This window comes from Bufo gargarizans, chromosome 1, assembly GCF_014858855.1.
Source record: "Bufo gargarizans isolate SCDJY-AF-19 chromosome 1, ASM1485885v1, whole genome shotgun sequence".
Taxonomy (NCBI): Eukaryota; Metazoa; Chordata; class Amphibia; order Anura; family Bufonidae; genus Bufo; species Bufo gargarizans.
In genome coordinates, this window is record NC_058080.1 from 750,440,887 (window position 1) to 750,466,308 (window position 25,422).

At 42.2% G+C, this 25,422-nt stretch overlaps 1 protein-coding gene across 2 annotated transcripts; it reads left to right on the top strand.

Annotated features, from left to right (window-relative positions):
- The first annotated feature begins 5,990 nt into the window (after positions 1–5,990).
- LOC122925123 (zinc finger protein OZF-like) lies at positions 5,991–24,124 on the top strand. Of its 2 annotated transcripts, none has more exons than XM_044276652.1 (2): positions 5,991–6,015; positions 21,362–24,124. In XM_044276652.1, the coding sequence occupies exon 2, from the start codon at positions 21,394–21,396 to the stop codon at positions 22,768–22,770; it is 1,377 nt and encodes a 458-aa protein (XP_044132587.1). In that variant the 5' UTR covers positions 5,991–6,015; positions 21,362–21,393; the 3' UTR covers positions 22,771–24,124. The 2 variants fall into 2 exon arrangements, with proteins under 2 accessions (XP_044132587.1, XP_044132586.1); XM_044276651.1 differs by lacking the exon at positions 5,991–6,015 and adding an exon at positions 8,312–8,369.
- The last annotated feature ends 1,298 nt before the right edge of the window (positions 24,125–25,422 follow it).

Here is a 25,422-nt window from a genome sequence, read left to right on the forward strand (position 1 = left end):
ATATGTAATGGAGGAGCTCCACAGTTTCTTCTCACATTACATTAGAGGCTCCGCGTTCTTTATATGTCAGTCATATCCATAGAGCTCCAGTCACATGATGGGAGCGTGTCCTTCTGCCTTCGTCGGGCCGGTATAGTAGACTACACTGCTCTATCCGAGACGTCCTGTAATATCAGTGTTCTGCAGCGTATACAGTGTAGACCATACATGGAGCTGATGGGCAATGTCCGCCCCTGTGTGACTGTATAGATCCTGACGTCGGAGCTCCTGTCAGAGGAAGATATTAGGAAACCCTCCGCACATATGTTCTGCTGGAGGCTCAGACCTGGTGTGAACAGGTCCTTACTTTTATAAGGAGAGTCCATGTGACTTTCCAGTAGTTCTCTTGCCCTTCATGTTGGGGATCCTCTAGTCACTCCACAAGCAGAGAAGATACAACTTGCCATACGTGACTGGAGGAAGAGGTTGAATCCCCCCGCAGCAGGTGCATGGATTATTACAAGCCACATTCTGAAGAGCAGGACAGATGAGATTAGTAAATCTGCCTACGCTGGGTCCCCCGAAAAACCTTCAAGGTGTCAACAAGGGTTGCTGCTTTCTGGAACGGATGGTAAGGCATGGTGCATCCCAATGGGCATTAAGTCCAGAGAGTCAGGGGTTGCAGTAAACCAGTGTGCTTCTTTACTGGAGTAACTAAAGTGCAAAACAATACAGGCATTGCACTGGGATGGCTTCTCAACAAGGGTTTGATGCTGAGGAAAGGCCTGAGCTACGGTAGCTGTGTCAGAAGGCTGGCACCCTGGCCAAAAGCTTGTGACTATTGATGAGCGAGCATGCTCGGCCTGACTGCTGTTCGGCTTGAGCATCACTATCCTCGGCAGATCCGAGTGCTCGGCTGAATAATTCGGGTGCTCGAATACAATTTAATACAATGGAAGTCAATGCAAGAACCCCAGGCATCCCCTGCTCAGAAGAAAAGAGGGTGTCTGGTTCATTAAAAAAAAAGTTTTGAAATTGATGGAAACCCCATCAAAATGGTTTGGCAACAGCATTATGAGGATAGCTGGATGCGTCTTACTCCTATTATGTACGACATACAATAGACAACCACACAAAAGCTATATGCCAAAAGCCTGGTATGTGTATCAGACATGAGACAGATAACAGCCAGCACACCTTACAATGGCAGCCTTGTGCACTATGAGATATTCCAAACCAGCTCTCATCTGACTGAGAACCAGTAAACCTCAGTTATTTTGCATCTGTTGGATGGCTTGGGTGGACCTGCGCACCTAGATCAATATCATTAGGGCAACAAAGTTTTCCGATTGTCCAAACATAATATTCAATAACCTTTCTATACAGTCATGTAATAACTCATTTGCATAAACATGGACATATGGGAAAGACATGCAAATGAGCAGAATCTGCCTTGTTTTAAAGCTGTCATAAGACTATGAAAACCAATAGATGGCGCTATTGAGTTATGAACAGTGCCCTCTATTGGTTTCACAGTCTTATGACAAGACAAATATTTGTCACGCCCTGCCCTGTGAGTGATCTGAGAAGATCTGTCAGACTTGCTGCACGTGAATCTATCTGACAGATTTCTTTGTTGTGGCTTTGGGCAGGATCCCACCCCTCACAGGTTCTGCTCATTAGTTTGTTAGTGATGCTATTTATACCTGCCTCTCACTATAGCCCTTGCGGTTTATAGTTTCTCCTGGAGTTCTCTGCTGGTGTTTTGTGGATTTCCTGCTCCCAGTTTGTCTTCAGTTAGGTCCTGCTTCCTTCCCTTCTGTTTTGTATTGGCTAGGCCTTAGGTAGACGCTGGTTCCTTCATCTTGTGCAAGGAACGGGTTGTCTTTTCGCCTGCTCCCTAGCTGAGGGTTTGTGTCAGTTTCAGCAGGGCCTAGGTTGGTATTGGAAGTATTTTTTGACAGTGGTGCAGGGGTTAATCTTGTGGATTATCGATTTGTTCAGAGTCATGGTTTTAGAACTAGTGCATTAAGCAAAGAGATATCAGTGTTTGCTATAGATTCCGCTCCTCTGTCGCAAAAATGTCTAACTCATATTGTGCAGGATATTCATATGAGGGTGGGTGATTCTCATGTTGAATCCATTTCTTGTTTTGTTCTTAAAGGTTTGCCTGCTCCGCTGGTTCTGGGTTTACCATGGTTGATCAAGCATAACCCTACCAATGATTGGCAAACTAGACAAATCAGTAATTGGGGTATCTATTTCTGGGGTATCCACTAAGGTGTTACCTCCATTTATTTCTGATTTTTTTTGGACGTATTCGCGGAGGGTGGAGATCAGGAGTTGCCCCCCCCCCCCCCCCACTGAGAGTATCATTGTCCGATCAATCTTATTCCCGGAGCTAAATTGCCAAAATCTCGGTTATATAAGCTTTCCCAACCTGAAAGAGTAACTATGTGGGAGTATATTGCCAAGAGTTTGACAAAAGGACATATTAGACCATCTAAAATCACCTATGGCAGCGGGTCCCTGAGACCGTGCCTAGATTTCCGAAATTATCTCATTACTGTCCGTGACCCTTATCCCCTTCCCTTGATTCCAGATCTATTTGATCAGATTGTCGGTGCCAAGGTGTTTTCTAAGTTGGATTTAAGAGGAGCTTATAATCTGATAAGAATCAGGGAAGGGGATCAATGAAAGACGGCCTTCAATACCCCTGAGGGTCACTTTTGAGAACCTGGTCATGTCCTTTTGGTTTAAATAATGCCCCAGCAGTCTTCCAGCACTTTATCAATGAAATTTTTCATCATTTGGTGGGGAGGTTTATCGTTATTTACTTCGATGACATACTGATTTACTCACCCGATATGGAGACTCATCAGGATAATTTAAGACAAGTTTTGTTGATCCTTCGGGAGAATAAATTGTATGCTAAGTTGGAAAAATGTGTGTTTGCTGTTCAGGAACTGCAGTTTCTGGGTTACTTACTTTCTGCCTCAGGTTTTCGCATGGATCCCGAAAAGGTCCGTGCGGTACAAGAATGGGACCGGCCGGAGAATCAGAAAGCTCTGATGCGGTTTTTAGGATTTACTAATTACTACAGGAAGTTCATCCTGAATTATTCCACTACTGTCAAACCTTTGACCGATATGACTAGGAAGGGCGCTAACTTCTCTCTCTGGTCAGAAGAGGCATTACAGGCTTTTTCTACAATTAAGGAATGTTTTGCTTCTGCTCCCATTCTGATGCAACCTGATGTGTCTCAACCCTTTATTGTGGAGGTGGACGCGTCAGAAGTGGGAGTCGGAGCAGTTTTGTCGCAGGGTCTCTCTCCTAACAAATGGCGTCCGTGTGCTTTTTTCTCTAAAAAACTCTCTGCCGCTGAAAGAAATTATTATGTTGGGAATAGAGGGTTGTTGGCCATCAAATTGGCCTTTGAGGAATGGCGTCATTGGCTAGAAGGAGTGATTCATCTGATCACGGTAATTACTGACCATAAGAATCTGGCCTACCTGCAATCAGCAAAGCGTCTGAACCCTAGGCAGGCCAGATGCAGGGCTCCAGACTAAAAAAAATATCAATTTCTAACCTTTTTTTATGAACCAGACACCCTCTTCTCTTTCGAGCAGAGGATGCCTGGTTGTCTCCCATTGACTTCCATTATTCTCAGGTGCTCAGCCGAGCACACACATATATAACAATGTGTTCGGGCCGAACACCCGAATACTTTGGTGCTCGCTCATCACTACTGGTGGGTGAGCCATGGTCTGTGTCTCTGCATCCCCATCTCAGTGTCTTCTTCCGGTCGCTCATGCAGTCTGCCAGAGTCTCTTCTTCTAAGCACTGATCCCTAACTAGGGGATCTGACTGCTTTCCTTTATATACAGTTTCTATCTAAATTAAAACCTTCTAGGGGGAGGGGTGTAGTGGAGAAACTCAGCACAAACAGATACAATGTTACAATTCCTCGTCTCTCATAGACTTTCATTATAACTTTAATGATACTCAATGGGAATGACGAAGCAGTTTTTCCAGACAAAAACAAGTCTTCAGACATAATAACCTAGCAGCACCTGCCATTTAAAAGGTCAGTCTGTCTGGTTTAGTTGGTAAACAATTCTGTCTGTTACCCTCAAAACTCTTCTTCTACTCTTAGGGTAACTGTAGAAAATTACTAGCTTCACATTATTAGCTAGAAAATCCCAAAAGTCTCTCATTATTCATTAACCGTTTCCACAGTGCTATGCAAATACAGTGCAAATGAGCAGGATATATGTGATAACATACATCTAAAATGCAGTTACACGGTATCAAACAGTATAAGCCAATGCAAGTTTTCCCTTTTAAAGTGTAAAAAGTAAGTAAGCAGTTGATGAGGGGAAATAGGGGCAAATGTCCAGACTTCTAAGTTCTCCTGCTCCAGGGCACTACACATGTGCCCCCTCCATCAGCTTCAAATCATGCTTGATTCACCAGCCATGCACCATGATGTCCCCCATCCAGGTGGTCTTGAGTAAAATTGAGACAGACAGTAATAGTTTTGGTCAACAGCGGCTTCCTTTGTAATATTTTTTCATGAACCCCATTTTTTGGTATTTTTCTGATATTGGACACATGGACAGAGGTTTCTGCAGTTTGGGGTGGGTCTGAGAGCCTTCTGCTGTTACACCTGGGTTCTTTCTTCACCTCTTTCAGGATTGCCTATTAACAGGACGCTTGTTCCTAGGGAGAGCAGCAGCAGTCCTGGATTTTATCCATTTGTAGATAATTTGTGTAACTGTGGATAAATGTATTGTGTAGTTCCCTCTCTCTGACCTGTTGAGGCATGGACACTTTTACCCGTATTCCTGCTTCCAACATATCTACTTGAAGAATTTAAGAATTAACTGTTCACTTTCTGCCTGATATCTCCCATCCCCGACAGACAATATTTTCTACAGATAATCAGTGTTATTTACTGCATCTGTCAGCGGTATGAATGTTATGGCTGATGGGTGTATATACCGAGAAGGGCATAATGGATCTTCCTTCAGAGGAGGGTGGAGGTTTCAGTGATCTCAGAGGTTCCTGTTCGTGTCCAGCAGGGCGGCAGTCTCTCTCTCTCTCTCTCTCATAGAGCTTTTATGGGCTCTCAGCAAATATCCAATAAATATCATCAGATATTTTTCTTTTTTCCCCGTTCACCATAACAGCTCCTTAGGAGAAAGGAAACTTGGAGGGGAATATAGATGTAGCGTTTTCTCTGACGAGGAGACTGGGAGTAGTTGTTTTTTTTCCTCCACGTATTTTATCTGACCGATATAGGTCTTTACTGTGGGTTCTCTCTCTACTTCATAAGCAGAGGTGTCATTGTTCATGGACAATGCTCTAACACCTCTTTGGTTGGTAGGGTGCTGCAGGACGCCCCTGGCACTTGACACTTATAACTGTATCCTCATCCTCAGAATGTACTATTATGGAGAAGGAGCTGTCATCCACTGCCCGCTATTCCCTCTCATAGACCAGATATTACTTCAGTCTTGTGGTCTGCTAGGTGCTGAGACCTCGGCACAGGTGGTGAGGAGCAGAATATTGTTATTTCCCCTGATAACTAAACCTAGAAGTGAAGGAGCTGAGAGAAGTGTCCGATCTTTAGACAGATCTACAGGAGGCCATGTATTCAGTCACTGTGTGCTTGTGTCTCCACAGATGGATCCAGGAGGAGAAATCCACCAGAAAGATGTCCTTGTCCTCTGTATTCCCATGACTGTCCAGAGGAGAAGGTCCCAGAGTATCCTCAGGTAGATGGAGCTGGGCCCTATACACATCTATATAGGGGGTCCTGTAGTCATAGAGGGGTCTTAGATTGTGGAGGTCTCTTATGTGGATCTGTTAGATTTCCCACCTGTCTGCTGTATTGTACTGAATTTTTACAGATGACAAATCAGGGGGAAGATCTGACTGATATTAAAGTGGAGGATGAAGAAGAGAGGATGATGGGCGATCCCCCGTGTAGTAGTGACTTGGAGGAGGACATTCCAGGAGATGTCACCACAGGTATGGAATCATGAATGGAGAACATGAATTCCATGTTTTCTCAAGTCCTTCCGCAAATGGTGGTACAGTTACGTTCATTTGATGGCCTCGAAGCTCTGACTCCACCATTACCAGCCATGTGTAACACACACAAACACTGTAATGGCAGAGAGCAGTAGTAACACAGATCCTGGCCATTTAACCCCTTAGATCCAGTAGTCACACTCTTTAGGTGTAAGGAGTTTCACAGGAAAGGTGCCAGTGACATCGGCTCCCTGTGACCTGATGGCTACTATGACAGGTGGAGGCCTGGTAATGACCCTTATGGCTGTGATCTTGGTCCTGTTAGGCCCTGCCCAGAACACACTCTGTTCCAGCTCCCTCGAGTGGTCTTTCCGGTCCCCGTTCTATAAACCTCTGGACAGAACTGGTCACGTTTGCCACTGCATCTAATGACTTGTCTCAGCTTTGACAAGTAGTCTTATGTCCTTTGGGGGCACATCATCTCTGAGGCCAGTTGTTGGGCCACAGGATAGGGAATAACTATTAGAACAGTGGGGTCCTACCGCTGGGACTACCACCGATCACAAGAACAGAAGCCCCCATAAAATGAATGGAGCAGCTGGAATTTTGACTACATGTACACCAGACGGTTTGTGTGTTGCCCGTGTAAATGTGTTAATTGTACACAACCCACATCTATTACACACAGAAAAGTTGTTACATACAGTAGAAGGCACTGTGCAAGATCCCTGAAAACCATCCACCAGCGCCCTCTTAACAGCTAAGCCTTTCAGACCATTTGGCTCACAATCATCTCTGGAATTATCTTTCCAAAACTACTCCTTTTACCTTTTTAGCCTGCTCTGTCTTGTTTAACTTGCATCGGACCAGAGGAGTCTTACGCTCGGGTTCTCTCTCACCTCGCTGTGCTTTCGGAGTGATCTTAACAGGACGCTTGTTCCTAGGGAGAGCAGCAGCAGTCCTGGATTTTATCCATTTGTAGATAATTTGTGTAACTGTGGATAAATGCTTTGTGTAGTTCCCTCTCTCCAACCTGTCGAGGGTCGAGGCATGGACAACACCTGACCTATGAGGTGTCCTGTGGTATCCGATCCTGCAAGTTGCTCGGTGCAGTCTCCATGGATCATCGAACTTGTTTTCCAGCACATCCCAGAGTTTAAAATCTGATTGAGATCTGCGGATTTGAAGAAAAGTCACCACCATTGTTCATATTGCTCATTCCTGGACAGTTTTTGCCATGTGGCCGAATGACGGCACTGCCATTAAGGGGGCAACGCTGCCATGAAAGAGGAAAACGTGGCTGTACAGTGTTTAGGTAGTACATGTCACATAGACATGATCCAAGGACCCAAGATTAGTGTTGAGCGAACTTCTGTTTTAAGTTCGGCGTCTAAAGTCCGGCTTCCGGTTAGCGGAGAATCCCGATATGGATTCCGAATACCGTTGTGGTCCGTGGTAGCAGAATCAATAATGGCCGGTTATTGATTCCGCTACCATGGACCACAACGGAATTCGGAATCCATATCGGGATTCTCCGCTAACCGGAAGCCGAACTTTAGACGCCGAACTTAAAACAGAAGTTCGCTCAACACTACCCAAGATTTCTAGCAGAACATTGCCCAGGGCATCACACTGGCTCCTCTGACTTGTCTTTTTCCCATAGTGCATCCTGGTTTCATATCTTCCCCAGGTAAGTGATTGCTGCCTGATATATACCCCTCCAAAAAAAAATCCAGACAGACGCAAGATATTAAAACCCATTATGGCTGGTGGGTGTATATACTGAGAAGGGCATAACTGTCTTTCTAATGCATCTTCCTACAGAGGAGGATGGAGTGGTTTGCTAGGTGCTGGGACCTCGGCACGGGTGGTGAGGAGCAGAATATTGTTATTTCCCCCTGATAACTAAACCTAGAAGTGAAGGAGCTGAGAGAAGTGTCTGACCTATAGACAGATCTACAGGATGACGTGTATTCAGTCACTGTGTGCTTGTGTCTCCACAGATGGATCCAGGAGGAGAAATCCACCAGAGAGATGTCCCCGTCCTCTGTATTCCCAGGACTGTCCAGAGGAGAAGGTCCCGGAGAACCCTCAGGTAGATGGAGCTGAGCCCTATACACATCTATATAGAGGGGTCCTGCGGTCATAGAGGGGTCATAGATTGTGGGGTCTCTTATGTGGATCTGTTAGATTTCCCACCTGTCTGCTGTATTGTACTGAATTGTTACAGATGACAAATCTGGTGGAAGATCTGATTATTATTAAAGTGGAGGATGAAGAAGAATGGATGATGGGCGATCCCCCGTGTAGGAGTGAGGTGGAGGAGGACATTCCAGGAGATGTCACCACAGGTATGGAATCATGAATGGAGAATTTCAAGGTTTCTCAACCCCCTCTGCAAATAGATGTACAGTTATGTTTATTGGATGAGCTAGAAGCTCTGACTCCACCATTTACAGTGGGAGGACTCCGTGTGTAATTGACAGCCCCTGCAATGGCAGTAATGCAGATCCTGGTCATTTAACTCTTAGATCCTGTAGTCACAATCTTGACGTGTAAGTGGTTTCACAGGAAAGGTTTGAAGTCAATCGGCTCCCTGTGACATGACTGTTACTATGGCAGCCGGGGGCCTGGTAATGTCCCCCATGGCTGCTATCTTGGTACTCCTATTAGGCATGCATCTAATGACTATTCTCAGCTTTGAGAAGCAGTATGTCACTTCTGGGTCTTGTATCGCTTGGGACATGTCATCTCCATGGCTGCAGCAGCACACGTTACTCAGCCCGTCCAGAAGTTCAAACCATGGGGACTGAATAACCAGTGAAGAGAGCTAGGTAGCTGGATACAAGCTTCAGGGAGCAGGCAAGTATGACTTTTTTTTAAAAGTACAACAGGCTGGTGTTGACAGAAAAGTCTAAAAAAGCGAACAACCGTTTTAAGACAGTTTCTAATTTTTATATTCCTCACCCTGAAAACAGTTTAACTGGTATTCCAATTAGATCAGGTTATCCCCTATCTACAGGACAGGGGATAACTATTAGAACAGTGGAGTCCCCTTTCCTGAATGGGATCCCCATACCCCGTGGAGCCTCTGAACTGAATGGAGAACTTGGTCCTGCTCCATTCATTTCTGTGGAGATGGCTATTGTATGCCTAGACCAGGCATGCTCAACCTGCGGCCCTCCAGCTGTTGTAAAACTACAACTCTCACAATGCCCTGCTGTAGGCTGATAGCTGTAGGCTGTTCGGGCATGCTGGGAGTTGTAGTTTTGCAACAGCTGGAGGGCCACAGGTTGAGCATGCCTGGCCTAGACCATCATGCCTAGACCTGCATCAGGTTCATCACAGGTGCTCTGGCTGGATGATAAATGTGGTGCAGGACTAGACACTTTTGTTTCGCTGTGCTCCTTCCTGCAAATTCCACCACTTTTCGAGCCTATCGAAAAAGAATGTGTAGAAATCCTAGATGTGTCACTTTGCATCACAAAAAAGACAGATTTTTGGTGCAGACACACTAGTAAACCTGGGCCGTTAAATCTTTTTAGATCTAGACGGTCGCTATGATCAGATTGTCCAGGACAATGTTAAAGAGGATCTCTCACTAGATTTCACAATACAAACTGCATGCAGTATTAGATAGATCTATCCTGTTGAGGCAGATGTACTTAGTTGATATTAAAATGTGCCTTTTTACGAGTCCAGCTAGAGAGGGAGAGCGCTTGTGAGTCCGGCATTTATGAGCTGTACTCCTCCTCCTACTCCTCTGGCCACCTGTAGCTTGTAGTTGGATCCCCTAACAAGGTACCTCACATATTGTCTGTGAGCTTGAAACCTTGAGGTTCCCTCTGGGGGAGAGGTAACATTGTGGCCCGGGGAAGACACGGCCCGGATGCTTGGTATGTTAACGAGGCCTTCTGAGGAGCTTCTCAAGCTTTCTCATTATTTACAATAAACTCCGGGACTTGCCCTTACAGATTAAGATTGAAATTCATCCAATTACATTGTGCTTCGAGGGCTTGCCTCCAATCAGAATTTGACAACCGTATATGCATAAATATATTAGTTCAAGGCATAAATCAAATCTACTTATGTAAATGATTATTGACACCTACGTGCATACATGACCTTTAGATGACACTTATGTGCTCACAGCTAGATACTTCTTTGAGATGTCATTTTTGATCCATTATCCATTTACCAAGGACTATGGGCTGTTTCACACGAGTGGATGCCGTGCGTGACATCCACTGCGTGAATGACAGCCAAGACCCGATGCGGACAGCAGAAGCACGGAGCATTAACATGACTGATAATGCTCCGTGCCTCTCTGTGACCTCTTTACTACAAAATCACAGTGACAACTTTATCTCACTGTGATTTCATAGTAAAGAGATTACAGAGAAGCACGGAGCATTATCAGTCATGTTAATGCTCCGTGCTTCTGCTGTCCGCATCGGGTCTTGGCTGTCATTCACGCAGCGGATGTCGCACACGGCATCCGCTCGTGTGAAACAGCCCTATCTGTGGTAGCATACAGGTTAGATGATATCAGGAGAAGTAGAAAATATGTTCAACTGTGTATGGTCTGTTTAACTACTTATACCCCAAATTGCTCTCAATTTTTTTTCCTCTTGGACATAGTTTCACTTCGACCTCAAGGTTCACCTTTTCCAGCTACATTTATCCTTCTGAAGAGCAGGGCAAAACCATTGGCCAGAAAAGACCCCCCCCCCCCCCCCTTCACACACACACACACACACACTTGACCTGAGTTGTGAACACCTGGCACTAACTGCCTGAGGAGGTTTTCCTTCGATGATTACCGCAATGAATTCAAACATCAACAGAATTTAAACCATGGAATTGGAGACCCCCTTTCCCCATTAGTGCGGGAGTTCTCATTGGGACGTGAGAGCCTGTGTGGTCCAGGGTTCATGACAACCAACTCAGGCTACTTTCACACTAGCGTTATTAGAATCCGGCAGGCAGTTCCGTTGCCGGATCCAGAAATCCGTATGCAAACGGATATCTTTTTTTTTTTTTTTTTCGGATACGGATCCATTAGACTTATTCATTGAAATACCAGATCCGTCTTTCCAGTATCATCTGGAATAACGGATCCGGTATTTAATATTTTCAAAGCTAGAAAGAACTGCACATGCGCAGACCGGAAAACCATTAATTCATATTTCAATGGAAATTAATGCCGGATCCAGCAAGTGCGGTAGTGTTCCGAGATTTTGGCCAGAAAAAAAATACCGTAAAAGGGACGGGAAGACATTCTGATGCATACTGGACAGATTACTTTCCATTCAGAATGCATTAGGACAAAACTGATACTTTTTTGTCTGGTATTGAGCCCCTTCACTGGATTTCAATACCGGAAAAGAATAACATTAGTGTGAAAGTACCCTAAGCCCTTCAGGCCATTTGAGCTCCCAATCATCTCTGGAGTTATCTTTCCAAAACTCCCCTTTTTATCCTGCTCTGTCATGTTTAACTTACATTAGACCAGAAGAGACCATGTAATGACAGCCCTCAGGAGCTACAAGCCGGCACATCCCTCCCTGGGATTCGGCCAAATAATAATGTCGGTAATTACTATTACTAGTTGCACCGTAATAGTAGAAGTGATATTTCAGCCGTGGACAACATGTTCTATAACGTTGTCAAACTGTCCTGGCGATTTCTCTATGTTTTGCGCAATCCCATAAGTTTTTGTGACACACCAACTTTCTATTTCTATGGTACGTGTATTAGGGACAGCGTCATCTGTTTTTTGGGTCCCTTCTCTGTATGAGGCAGCAATTCATAAATACTACTTCTATAGTGCCCTAACATGCCATCCATATCAACCAAATTTAGGATGTTACGAAACAAACACCACCGTTCGTCAGATTTATTTCCCATGGGGCTATGGTACCATCTACATTCACAAATATCGCAAAAATAGTTCACACTTTCCCCAGGGTCTCGGATTCCTCCCCTCTTGGTGCAGGACTCATTTTCCCCCATTACAAAATTGGATGGCCACTTCCAGTTGCGGTCATGTCCATGTGACACAACCACCACAAACCTTATCACAACACACAGCCTCAGAAACATAACCATGTGGGAGTGTCTGCTTAACAAACACCAAGCCTCTTGACGGTCGGGTGTGCCAAAAATATAGATATATCTGCCTCAAAATATTCCCAGACAAAGGATTCAAAAAGGACAAAACTAAAATAAAATAGAAATAAACAAAATATCAAATGTACTCAGCAACATAAAAAAAAACACTTCATAGAAAGGATTTGAAGCTGAGGGCCTTATTTAGCCCTTGAGGAGCCACTGTATCGAGGAATACCATCCAGCTCGTTTCTTTTTGGAGGAGACGCTTCTTCCCCTCCTCTAGCCCCCAATCTCACCCGATCGATCCCCTTCAAAGAAATCCCTTTCGGATTGCTTTTATGGGCCTCCCTAAAATTCTTTGCAGTGGGCTTTAATTTTTTCAATTTATCTGACTCTGTGATCACAACATCCCCCCCCCCTTCCCAATTAGCTGGCGTAATCACCACATTCTTCATGTTTTTGAGTTCATTAAGAGCATTTCTTTGCTCCTTATCCAAATTATCTTTAAATCTACTATTCCATGTTCCATCTAAGGGCTCGTTCACACAAACGTGTGAAACCCTGTGCCTGTGCTGTGGACCGCAAACTGCGGTCCCCAATGCACGGGCACTGTCCGTGGGGCAGGCGCATGGGGGATCGCAGACCCATTCACAGATCCTTCTGTTTCGCAAAAAGATATAGCAAGTTCTATCTTTTTGCGGTACGGAAGCATGGAACGGAACCCCAAAAAGCACTCTGTAGTGCAATACGGCAACGGGCAACACGCGTTTGTGTGAACGAACCCAAGGCTACATGCACACGACAGTGGAAAAAAAAGTCTGTTAAAAACGAACACACTGTCAGTTTTTCATGACCGTTAAAAATAGCCATGAAAAATGGATGAGTTTGGCAGTTATTTCTAGACCCACCCTTCTGAGAACAGCCACAGGATGGTAGGGCCCCAGCTAGAATAATGTCCCCCATAGTGTAGGATTTTTGTTTTTTTATTTTTTTGTTGCTGCCCCCAGATTTCAAGGGAACCTGTCACCGGGATTTTGTGTATAGAGCTGAGGACATGCTAGATGGCCGCTAGCACATCCGCGATACCCAGTCCCCATAGCTCTGTGTGCTTTTATTGTGTAAAAAAAACAATTTGATACATATGCAAATTAACCTGAGATGAGTCCTGTACATGAGATGAGTCAGGGACAGGACTTATCTCAGGTTAATTTGCATATGTATCAAATCTGTTTTTTTACACAAAAGCACACAGAGCTATGGGGACTGGGTATTACGGATGTGCTAGCGGCCATCTAGCAACCCATGTCCTCAGCTCTATACACAAAATCCCGGTGACAGGTTCCCTTTAATAATACCCCCATGTAGGCCCCCAGCTAAAATAATGTCCCCCATAGTGTAGTATATATTTTTTTTTTTACCGCCCCCATCTTAAATAATGTCCCCCATGGTTTAAATAATGCCCCCATAATGGCCCACCACAGTTTTTTTTTGTTTTTTTTGTTGATTTTACAAAAAAATAACTCGCCTTATCCACTTGTTCGCGCTGCAGCAGTCTCTTCTATCTTCACTGAACGGGACCTGCCGAAGGTGCGCGATGACGTCACTGCGCGCTCCCATGTGGTTACGTCACCACACATATTGCAGGTCCTTCGGCAGGTCCTGCTCAATGAAGAGAGAAGAGACTGCCGCACCGCGAGCAAGTGGATGAGGTGAGTTCTTTTTTTTTTTTTTTAACCCCTCCTGGGTAAAGTGTGCCCGTTTTTAACGGCAGTTAGACGGGTGCACTACTGTCAAACGGCCGTTAAAAGCGGTCCCATTGATTTCAATGGGTCCGTCTGACCGAGAAAACGGCCAAAATTAGGACATGTCCTATTTTTGAACGGACGCTATTAACTGGCCGTTAATAGAATGGCCATGTGAATAGCCCCATAGACTTTCATTGGTGCTAAAAATGTCAGTGTGATGGCCGTTACTTAGATGGCGGTCACACGGCCATTATTCACTGTTGTGTATGAGGCCTAAGTCTTGTTTAACAAGCTTGACAAAAATTTCTACTACTGGACAAGATGCCAGCGGAGGCCACTGCTGTGATCGGCGGTGCAGATGTATGGGGAATTTGGAGTCATCCTCTATCTCCTGTTCCTCCAACAATGATTGAAGATCTTGTATTGTTTGTAATTCGGGGGGGGGGGAACTCCCCTTCCCCTTCCCCTATTTTACAAAAATGTTTTTTTGAATAGTAATTTTCTTGCGAAAAGTTCTAAGTCTCTCACCAACGAGAAACAGTCAAACCTTTCTGCCGGGGAGAAAGTTAGACCTTTCTGCAAGACTGACCTTTCAGATGCCTTCTGGAAGTTAATCTTCACATTTGGATCACAGGTATCCCCTAGGGCAGTGGTGGCTAACCTCCAGCTGTGGTGAAACTACGACTCCCAGCATACTCCATTCACTTGTATGGAGTTCTGAGAACAGCAAAGCAAGTATGAATCTTGGGAGTTCCACAGCTGACGTGCCGGAGGTTAGCCATCAAGGCCCTAGGGTAAGGAAACTAACATGACCAGACCTCCTATCTCTTTAATCTCTCCTCAAAGGATTTCCTTTTCTTCCTATTCTCTCAGTCAGGAGAGAAACGCCAGCATTCATCCACTTATTTCCAACAGTCTGACGTCATTAACGCGTCATCTGTAAGGGGACTACAGGGGTTGGACATTACCGGAATTACTAAAAAGTTGTCACTGTATGCCTTGTTCACACGTCGGTTATTTGATCAGTTATTTCCATCTGTTATTGTGAGCCAAAACCAGGTCCGGGTCAAAAACACAGAATAGTTGCAGATCTTTTCATTATACCTTATCTCCGTGCAGCCTCCACTCCTGGTTTTGGCTCCCAAATTGATGGAAATAACTGATGTGTGAACAAGGCCTTAGTGATAAAAATATTCTGTAAGTGTGAATAAATATAGGGTAAAACAGACAAATCACGTACAAAATAAATAATAATCTCATGGCCTGTACAATACAATATGGGGGGACTACAGTCACCATGTCATAGCACATGGCCGACACCCCATGGTGGTACAAGAGATAGGAATAGTGCTTCAAATCAATACATCCTACCTGGGTGGATTTGATTTAAATCAAACCGATTTAAATCACGATTTAAATCACTAGTCAGTAAGGCTTGATTTAAATCATAGTTTTTTAAATATAGATTCATATTTGGACAATTTTTCTGTTGTACTTAGGAAGGAGAAAAATAATCATTACCTTAATAACAATTTAAATAGGATTTATTCAACTGAAACAATAACATTACAGCATGTTATTTGCTTAAACGTCCATGGTTGTTAACTAATTTGGCTAAAGAAAATATATATATTTTAAGAAACTTAGACTGTCAGCCCAGCCTACACAAGAAGAGCTTAATAAGTCCTCTGTAGCTCACTCGTCATCTTCATCTTCTTCTTTGTTCATAATCTGGAAAAGAAAAACAAGCTTTCCTGCTTTATCAGGAGTCTGGACCCAAACGATTTCTCAATTTAGAATGAATGAGTCCAAAGGAAGAGAATATTCTTTCAACGCCCGCAGAAGAAGCTACTGCTGTTAACCACTTGCCATCTGGGCCATTTGCCCCCTTCCTGACCAGGCCTAATTTTGCAAAACTGACATATCTCACTTTATGTGGTAATAACTTTGGAACGCCTTTACTTATCCAAGTCATTCAGAGATTGTTTTCTCGTGACACATTGTACTTCTTGATAGTCATAAATTTGAGTCAATATATTTCACCTTTTATTTATGAAAAAAATCACAAATTTACCAAAAATGTAGAAAAATTCGCAATTTTCTAAATTTCAATTTCTCTGCTTTTAAAACAGAAAGTGATACCTCATAAAATATTTATTACTTAACATTCCCCATATGTCTACTTTATGTTGGCATCATTTTGGAAATGTCATTTTATTTTTTTAGGACGTTAGAAGGCTTAGAAGTTTAGAAGCAATTCTTCCCATTTTTAAGAAAATTGCAAAAACCCACTTTTTAAGGACCAGTTCAGGTCTGAAGTCACTTTGTGGGGCCTACATAGTGGATACCCCCATAAATGACCCCATTGTAGAAACTACACCCCTCAAGTTATTTAAAACCGATTTTACAAACTTTGTTAACCCTTTAGGCGTTCCACAAGAATTAAAGGAAAATGGAGATCACATTTTTTTATTTCACTTTTTGGGCAGATTTTCCATTTTAATCCAATTTCTTCTTTAACACATCAATGGTTAACAGCCAAACAAAACTCGATTTTTATTACCCAGATTCTGCGGTTTACAGAAACACCCCACATGTGGTCATAAACTGCTGTATGGGCACACGGCAGGGCGCAGAAGAAAAAGAACTCCAAATGGTTTTTAGATGCCATGTCCCATTTGAAGCCCCCCTGATGCACCCTTACAGTAGAAACTCCCAAGAAGTGATACCATTTTGGAAACTAGGGGATAAGGTCCCAGTTTTATTGGTACTATTTTTGGGTACATATGATTTTTTGATCATTAATTATAACACTTTATGGGGCAAGGTGACCAAAAAATTGGTTGTTTTAGCACAGTTTTTATTTATTTATTTTTACAGCGTTCACCTGAGGGGTTCAGTCAAGTGACATTTTTATAGAGCAGATTGTTACGCACGTGGCAATACCTAATATGTATACTTTTTCTTATTTATTAAGGTTTTACACAATAATAGCCTTTTTGAAACAAAAAAATTGTTTTAATGTGTCCATGTTCTGAGAGCTATATTTTTTTTTTGAGATTATCTTATGTAAGGGCTCATTTTTTGCGGGATGAGGTGACTGTTTTATTGGTACCATTTTGTGGGACATAGGCCTTTTTGATCACTTGGTGTTGCACTTTTTGTGATGTAAGGTGACAAAAATTGTTTGTTTTGACACAGTTTTTATTTTTTTATTTTTACGGTGTTCACCCCAGGGTTTAGTTCATGTGATATTTTTATAGAGCTGTTTTTTACGGACGCGGCAATACCTAATATGTATACTTTTTTTATTTATTTCACTTTAACACAATAATAGCATTTTAGAAACCAAAAAAATGATGTTTTAGTGTCTCCATGTTCTAAGAGCTATATATTTTTTTTTTTTTTTGAGAGATTTTATAATGTAGGGGCTCATTTTTTGCGGGATGAGGTGACTGTTTTATTGGTACCATTTTGTGGGACATACGCCTTTTTGATCACTTGGTGTTGCACTTTTTGTGATGTAAGGTGACAAAAATGGCTTTTTTTGACAGTTATTTATTTTTATTTTATATGGTGTTTATTGGACTGGGTCGATTTATGTGATATATTTATATATTTATATTTATAATTTTTTTATTCCTTACTTGGGGAATTATTATAATTTTTTTTATGTGAAAACTTTTTTTTTTTTTTTTTTTTTTTTTTTTACACTTTGCGTCCCCCATAAGGTCATACAAGACCTCTGGGGGACATTTAACTTCACTTTTTTTTTTCACTGTTGATTTCTTCTGTAACTGGGGCTGACATAGTAGCCCCAGTTACAGGAGAAATGGACCCCCCAGAGAGGCTGTACAGCGCAATACAGCACTGTACAGCCTCAGTGCAGGGCTGATCGAGGTCTCTGAAAGACCTCACAGCTCCTGCACTCACCCGGCTCAGGCAGTCACATGTCCTAGAGATCGTGCTGATTGGTCTCCAGTGAAAACAGCTGCTGGTGGGGTGTGAATGTTCCGATCTCCCTCTCCTGCCAGCACTAATGAGAGGGAGACAGTACAAGCCTTTCTGAGCGCTGTAACTGCAAATTACAGCGCTCACAACACATGCTCTGGAGACAATGCTGATTTGTCACCAGCTGCTGGGGGATCGCTGGTGTGGTGTGAATGTATCGATCCCCCTCTCCTGCCAGCGCTACAGAGAGGGAGACGGTAAAGGTCTCGGGGTAAAGCTCCATGTTCTTGGCTGTCAGGAGGGAGCTGAGTCACGGAGTTTCTATGTACAGGGGCAGAGCACAGGGGGGAAAGCTGCAGGACGTTTTAAAACGTGCTTTCAGAAATAGAGATCCACCTCCTGGACGTTCATAGTCAATGGGCAGACGGGAGGTGGTTAAAAGTGAAATCATTACTTGAACAGTCTCTAAATCCAAGTGCTTAAGTGACTTCCACCAGTTCACTGGTGTGACTTTCTTTAAAATATCTTCAGCAAACATATATTTCTTGAATGGTTCCCCCTTGGCTTTGAAGTTCATTATAGTTGGCATTACAGATGGATGATTGCTGGATACCCATGTCATAGCTAACTGGATATTGACAATATTTGCCAAAAAATGAGCTGGAGACAGTGCTTGTCCCATTCGTTTTTTTAATGCTTGTAATTTAATTCTGTCCATGTGTAGTTCTGTTTTTAAGTGTTCACTCAGTTCCTTCCAAATTTCAAGAGCATCAGCAATAAAACAGCTATTTTTCTGTATTTTGTTTAAAGCTTCAGAGATGGGTTTCAGGATGCTCAGCATATGTTCAACATTTCTCTTAAGCCCAATGTTGAGGATTTTGGCCATGACAGTGCCATCTATTTTATCTCGATTTTCTTCACAAACTGTCATCAGAATAGGCCAGTTCTTGATATACTGCTCAAAACAGTCCACCACAGAGTCCATCTAACATCTTGTGGGAGTGTTGGCTTGGTTCCACCCATCCTGTTCAGAGCTGCTGCAGCAAAATGATTGTTACGGAAGTATTTAGCAATTTCAACAACATTAGTCTTTATTCCTGGAACACTTAAGTCTTTGGCTAAAAGGTGCAGCAAATGAGCACTGCAACCATATGTTATTAGCTTTGTATTCCCTTCCTGCTCTTCTAAATTTCTTCTCATCTTGGAAACATTTGCAGCATTGTCTGTGACCAATATATAAACTAATATATTTTCCTCAAAAATCTGATTTTAAATCTAAAAAATCATCTGATTTTAAATCTAAAAAATCATCTGATTTTAAATCTAAAAAATCTGATTTTAAATCTAAAAAATCTGATTTTAAATCTAAAAAATCTGATTTAGATTAAAAAAAATCCAATTTAAATAAAAAAAATCCGATTTCCAATTTTTATTTAATTTTTATTTATTTTTTAAATCATAGATTTTTATCCACCCTGCATCCTACCTGGATGATGTTCCTCAATGAAGTGCCAATTACCTGTCTGTGTGTACCAGGTTTATACCTTTCAGCCCCTCCTCTAGTGTGCAGCATGCATGTCCCTGAGAAAAGCACCTAGGAATGTGACCCTCTCAGCACAATGGTGGTTGGGTATGCTATCTAACTATCCCTAACTCACTACATTACAGGGAATATCACTACATAGAATATAGAAGGTCATATAAAAGAGGACATATTTGAAGGGGACAGAACCAATCAGTACCCTTACAAAACAAGTAGTGTTTAGGGATGAGCGAACCTGGTGAAATTGACCCGAACCCGGATCCCATTAAAGTCAATAGGGACCCGAACTTCACTTTATTATTTTCAGAATGCTAAATAAAATGGCAATTGAGGGGTTAAAAATAATTTTAAAAAACTCACCTCATCCACTTGATCGCGCATCCGGTCAGGACCTGCGATGACGTCACACATGGTGAGCGCGGTGACGTCATCGCAGGTCCCGCTGAATGAGGATAGAAGAATCTGAAGAAAGAAGAGGATACTGGCTGAGCGATCAAGTGGATGAGGTGAGTTTTTTTTTTTATATTATTTTTAACCCCTCAGTGGCCATTTTATTTAGCATTCTGTCTTAACCATGTTATAATGGAAAGTAATAAAATCACCCGAACACCGAACCCGAACTTCAGTAAAAAAGTCCGGGTTCGGGTCCGGGCACCCGTACTGGCAAAGTTCAGTACAAACCCGAACTTTGCAGTTCGGGTTCACTCAACTCTAATAGTGTCAGAATACCCTGTCCGATATGAACCATATTTGAAGAACCTAGAGCCATCTAACCTGTCCTTTCACCAGAATGGGTCATCTCTGTGTGTCTCTTCTGCCTTTTCCCATTGTTTTTCAAAGCGCTTTGTTTCCTCCTGCAATCTCGTCTTCTACTTCCATTATAACACATATCATTTTCCTAATTTGTTTTTATTTTCTGATTTGTAGATTCTTTTTATCCTATTTCCAGAACATAAGTCATCTTACCTGATCTTTTCTTAACAGCATTTACAGATATGCTTTACAGCAGCCACATGGGCCATAGATACAATGGTCTGGAGCTGACCTCATTGACTTCTTTCTGGGGATGCTCTGTGACCTGTGCAGAGGTCAGGAAGGGAGCAGATAAGTTGTGATATCACCTACTGTGTATGGTGGATTCTGTGCTATCTGTCATTCTAATCCTGCCTGCAGTTTTAAGAAGATGACTGTAGGAAGGTGACCTGTATAGACCAAGAAGTGGCTCCTACTATTTTGCTTACTGGTCTGTGCAAAATTTGACGGATTTTAGGATTTTCTTTTTTAAATATAGATAATAGGGAAAATAAAATATAACACTGTCTACAATTCTTTTTAGAATATGTTTAACATAAAAACTTTAGGGGGGCATTTATTAAGGCCGGCGATGTATATGCTGGTCTTAATCACTCTGCGCTGCCAGTGGATGCGCCAAAGTTATGTAGAGACGCAAGCCTGTACATAACTTTGGCTCTTGCTGCCATCGGCTGTGTGACACGATTTAAAGTATGCCAGCTCCCTTTAAGGCCATTTTCCACACCATAAACTGGCGTGGCAAATAATGAATGAGGCAGGCCAGCCCTCTTGCCCACCCATGCTACTCCCCTTTTTCCCACCATATCGTAAAAGTGACGTGAGTGGTGTAAAGGCACAGATCTGCGACCTAAATATGCCACAAAGTGTTGTAAAATAAATAATAAATGACGGCCTTAGTTTAAACAATACGTCATTTTCTGAGTCTAAGACTATGTCGGTAGCCTTTGCTTAGGCCTCAGTTCTAGTTGGCTCTTTAACTAGTCCTAACTAGATTTCAGAGTTATAACAATACAAACATAAAACAGACAAGAGCCCATTTGACAGCCCCTCAGGTGAAGAAGTATTGCTCATGAGACTAATCAGATTGTTAGAATCAATTCACTTATCTCTACTTATAGGTTTATCTTCTCTATAGTTTGGAAAAACCACAAATTTATTTTTATTTTTTTCTTAACAGAAAATCCCAGTAATAATTTTGAGGAGAACTTCATGTGGCCACTAAATTATAAAGCAGAAGATGAAGATATCATGCAGAACTCTTCAGGAGAAAACCTTAACTTACATCCTGGACTTTACAGTACAGATCTGTTATATAATACGTCTAATCATCAGGAACTTTTTTCTAACCAATCAAAGATTGTTACCACAAGTACAGGTCAGGATGGAGGTAACATGTTTCAGTTCACAAATAGATCAAGTCTTTCCACACACATAAGAATTCACACAGGGGAGAAGCCATACTCCTGTTCAGAATGTGGGAAATCTTTTGCATATAAATCACATCTTGTTATTCATGAGAGACGCCACACAGGAGAGAAACCATATTCATGTTCAGAATGTGGGAAATGTTTTACAGATAAATCAAATCTTGGTACACATGAGAAAATTCACATAGCAGAAAAGCCATTTTCATGTTCAGAATGTGGGAAATTTTTTGTACAAAAAGCAGGACTTGTTAACCATGAGAGAATTCACACAGGAGAGAAGCCATTTTCATGTTCAGAATGTGGGAAATGTTTTACACGGAAATCAAAACTTGTTAAACATGTGAGAATTCACACAGGGGAGAAGCCGTATTCTTGTTCAGAGTGTGGGAAATGTTTTGCACAAAAAACAGGGCTTGTTAAACATATGAGAATTCATACAGGAGAAAAGCCTTATTCATGTTCAGAATGTGGAAAATGTTTTTCACAAAAATCAATTCTTGTTAAACATGTAAGAATTCACACAGGAGAGAAACCATATTCATGTTCAGAATGTGGGAAATGTTTTTCAGGAAAATCAAGTCTTGCTATTCATGAGAGACGTCACACAGGGGCAAAACCTTATTCATGTTCAGTATGTGGGAAATGTTTTATAGATAAATCACATCTTCTTATACATGAGAAAATCCACACAGGAGAGAGACCATTTTCATGTTCAGAATGTGGGAAATGTTTTATAGATAAATCAAGTCTGGTTAAACATCAGAGATTTCACACAGGAGAGAAACCTTATTCATGTTCAGTATGTGGGAAGTTCTTTTCAGATAAATCACATCTTGTTAGACATGAGAGAAATCACTCAGGGGAGAAGCCATATTCATGTTCAGAATGTGGGAAATGTTTTAAACAAAGATCAGAACTTGTTAAACATCAGAGAATTCACACGTTAGAGATGCCATATTCATGTTCAGAATGTGTGAAATATGTTAGACAAAAAACAGACCTTGTTACACTAGATATAGCCAACACAGAGGAGAAGCCAAATTCATGTTCACAGTGTGGGAAGCACTTTTTAGAGAAATCAAATCTTGGTATACATGAAAGAATTGACACAGCAGAGAAACAATTTTCACATATTTTAACATATCAGGTTATTAATTGACCTTAAATAGATTTTCCAGGAATAACTAACTTGTAAGTGATACCAGAGCCTGCCTCCACTTGAAAGAGTCATAGTTACCTGCTCCCTAGTCCTGCACGCAGGCTCCCGTGTGTCCATCTTTCAATCATTGGTTTGTTTACTTCCATCCAGGCATGGTCATCTGCTCTGCTGCAGCCACCCACTAGCTATATCAGTGACATGTCCGCAAGGGACTCTAAACTAATCAGATTCATTGAGAAGTTCACAAAAATTAATCTGACAAACTAATCCAGAGTTGTTGTTTTTTTTTATTCGTTGTGGACAAATTGACCAAAACCATTTTAATGGGGAACAAAATTTGCTGGACAAACGGGGGAGGATAAAGGATGACATGATATGGGGAGGGCTTGTCCTGATTTGCTCAGAGGCTGAAAGCCTGATCAGCCAATCAGGGTCCAGTATTCAGACAGGTCCTTCTGACAAAAAGGAAGAAACTGCATTTTGTGCGCAGCTAGGGATGTGAAAGCATGTGCAGTGGCTGAGTCTACAATTGTAAGCCAGTAATCTAGATGTACTAGGACACTATAGGGAACGAATAGGGATATAATTGTGTAGATTTTAGGGTTTTATCAGGGAGAGCGAGGGACTGGTCACTGTCTCAGAGTTGTGCGTTGTTTCATACGGCTTGCTGGCAAGTTGTGGATTACAAAATCCTGCAAGAAACAATTTTTTTCTGGATGAACAGCCAGTCACCGGCTTATTGCCAGCACCTACAGCATCATTAGCATATATTCTGCTGCAAATGCTGAGCAATTATCCTCTTTTTTTTCTGAACACCAATTTCAATTTACTGTTGTAATTGGGCATTTCAGTGCATTATACCTGTATTATTGAACACATTGTATTACTGCAAGATACCTTTGAGTGTTTCAGTAAAGGCATTTACTGCACTAACGCCATAAGTATACCTGTGCTATTGAATGTGTTGTATTACTATAAGATAACCGATATAAGATAAACTGCGTTATTATACCCGTGTTACCAAATGTGCTTTACTGTAAAAACTGCATTACTATACCTATGTTAGTGAAGGCATGTTACTGCAAAAATTGCACTAGTATACTTATTTTAGTGAATGTGTTGTATTACTTTGTTACTGTGTATTTACAGCGAAAGCATTTTACTGCAAAAACTACATTATCAGTTTTAACTGTCTATACCTGTGTGTACTGTGTTTGTTTGTAGAAGGGAAGCGACATTTAATTGTTCCTTTTTATTATTTCAGAAAAAACACCTGCACTGTGCTAGTACTATTTAATAATCTGTATACCCGTGACTTTTCATTTATAGGCTTCATAATAAAATGTCTGGTGGCGAAAGATTCATGCCTCGACATCCCAGAGTAATAATATGGGTAGTAGTGCACATGGCAGTAGAAGCACCAGCCATATGGCTAGTAGCAGCAGACCACAGTACTCCTTTATTTACAATTATTATTGAGGACAAATAGGATGAGTTTGTGGACTGGATGGCTCACTCCTTTTCTCAATCGCAGCAGCATGATGTTGATGTCACCTTTTGAGTATGGTACTATGCCTTGGAGCCAGAGATCACGGCATTCCTCCGGCTCCTCATCCTGCTTGCAGCCCTAGAGAAGCCTCTCAGTTGTATCCTCTCTGTCTTCATTGCTCCCTTTTTAGTGGGGCACATTCTTTTTCCCTAAGAAAAGGCAACACAACCCCATGTGCTATGCAAGATGCTGAAGGTGGTCTTCCTGCTGATGACTTGTGTGAGAAGCGTCAGCATTTGGACTGCCATGAGAATGTTCAGACAGAGTTACCATGTATAGCTATGGAACTAATAGTAGTGGCATTTGTAGCTACATTGATGGAGGTAGGGGCAGTGGTAGCAACAGTGGCATTTGGACCAAATACAGAGGAGGAAATTGTGAGGAGGCAAAGGAGCCTTAGATGACATATCACAGTCTAACAGATTAGGGTGCTGAGGAGAGGCGGTGGTAACATCCATAGAGTAGGACATTGGGCGCAGCAGCAATAAAGAGCAGAGGCAACATACAGCCAAAACTCCTCTAAAAAATTGGCAGGGTCAGATCTGCCTCTGTTTTGTTTACCCCTGGAACTGTTGATACTGGGCACATGCTAAAAATATGCCAGTTCGAGGCGAAGTTTGGCTGCCTCTAGCTCTGTGCGAGCATCTCCTATATGGTGTTTTTTCTCCATAAGGCCATCACACAAAACCGCTGCTGTGAGCAAGATCTGTGGGCATTAAAAACACAAACATAGGTACCAGGGCTCTATTACAGCACATGGGGGGAAAATACAACTGGCCGCCATTCTGAGTTGGAACAAGTCTGCCTTCCTTCTCCTGGTCTTCTTTGTGGCAGCCAGCCCGGATCCCTTAGCAGTACAGTGTACTTGTCATCGTCGTCATCATCATCATCCGTTGCTTCTCCTGCTCAGACTCCTTGTCTACTGCTCCATTGTGAGACATCCATAATGGAATTTGTGGCCATGAGTAAACTATTTAACTAAAACTCCCACCTGGCCAAGTTGCTGGCGTTGCAGTTGCTGCTATACTACAAAGTTGTAGTAATTGTGGCACAGAATTCGTGCCTTCCCCAAAATTGAATTGAGCAGGCATTGCTTCATCCGT

Excerpts from the sequence above, each read along its gene's own strand:
- LOC122925123 (XM_044276652.1), top strand. The coding sequence starts at position 21,394 with ATGTGGCCACTAAATTATAAAGCAGAAGATGAAGATATCATGCAGAAC.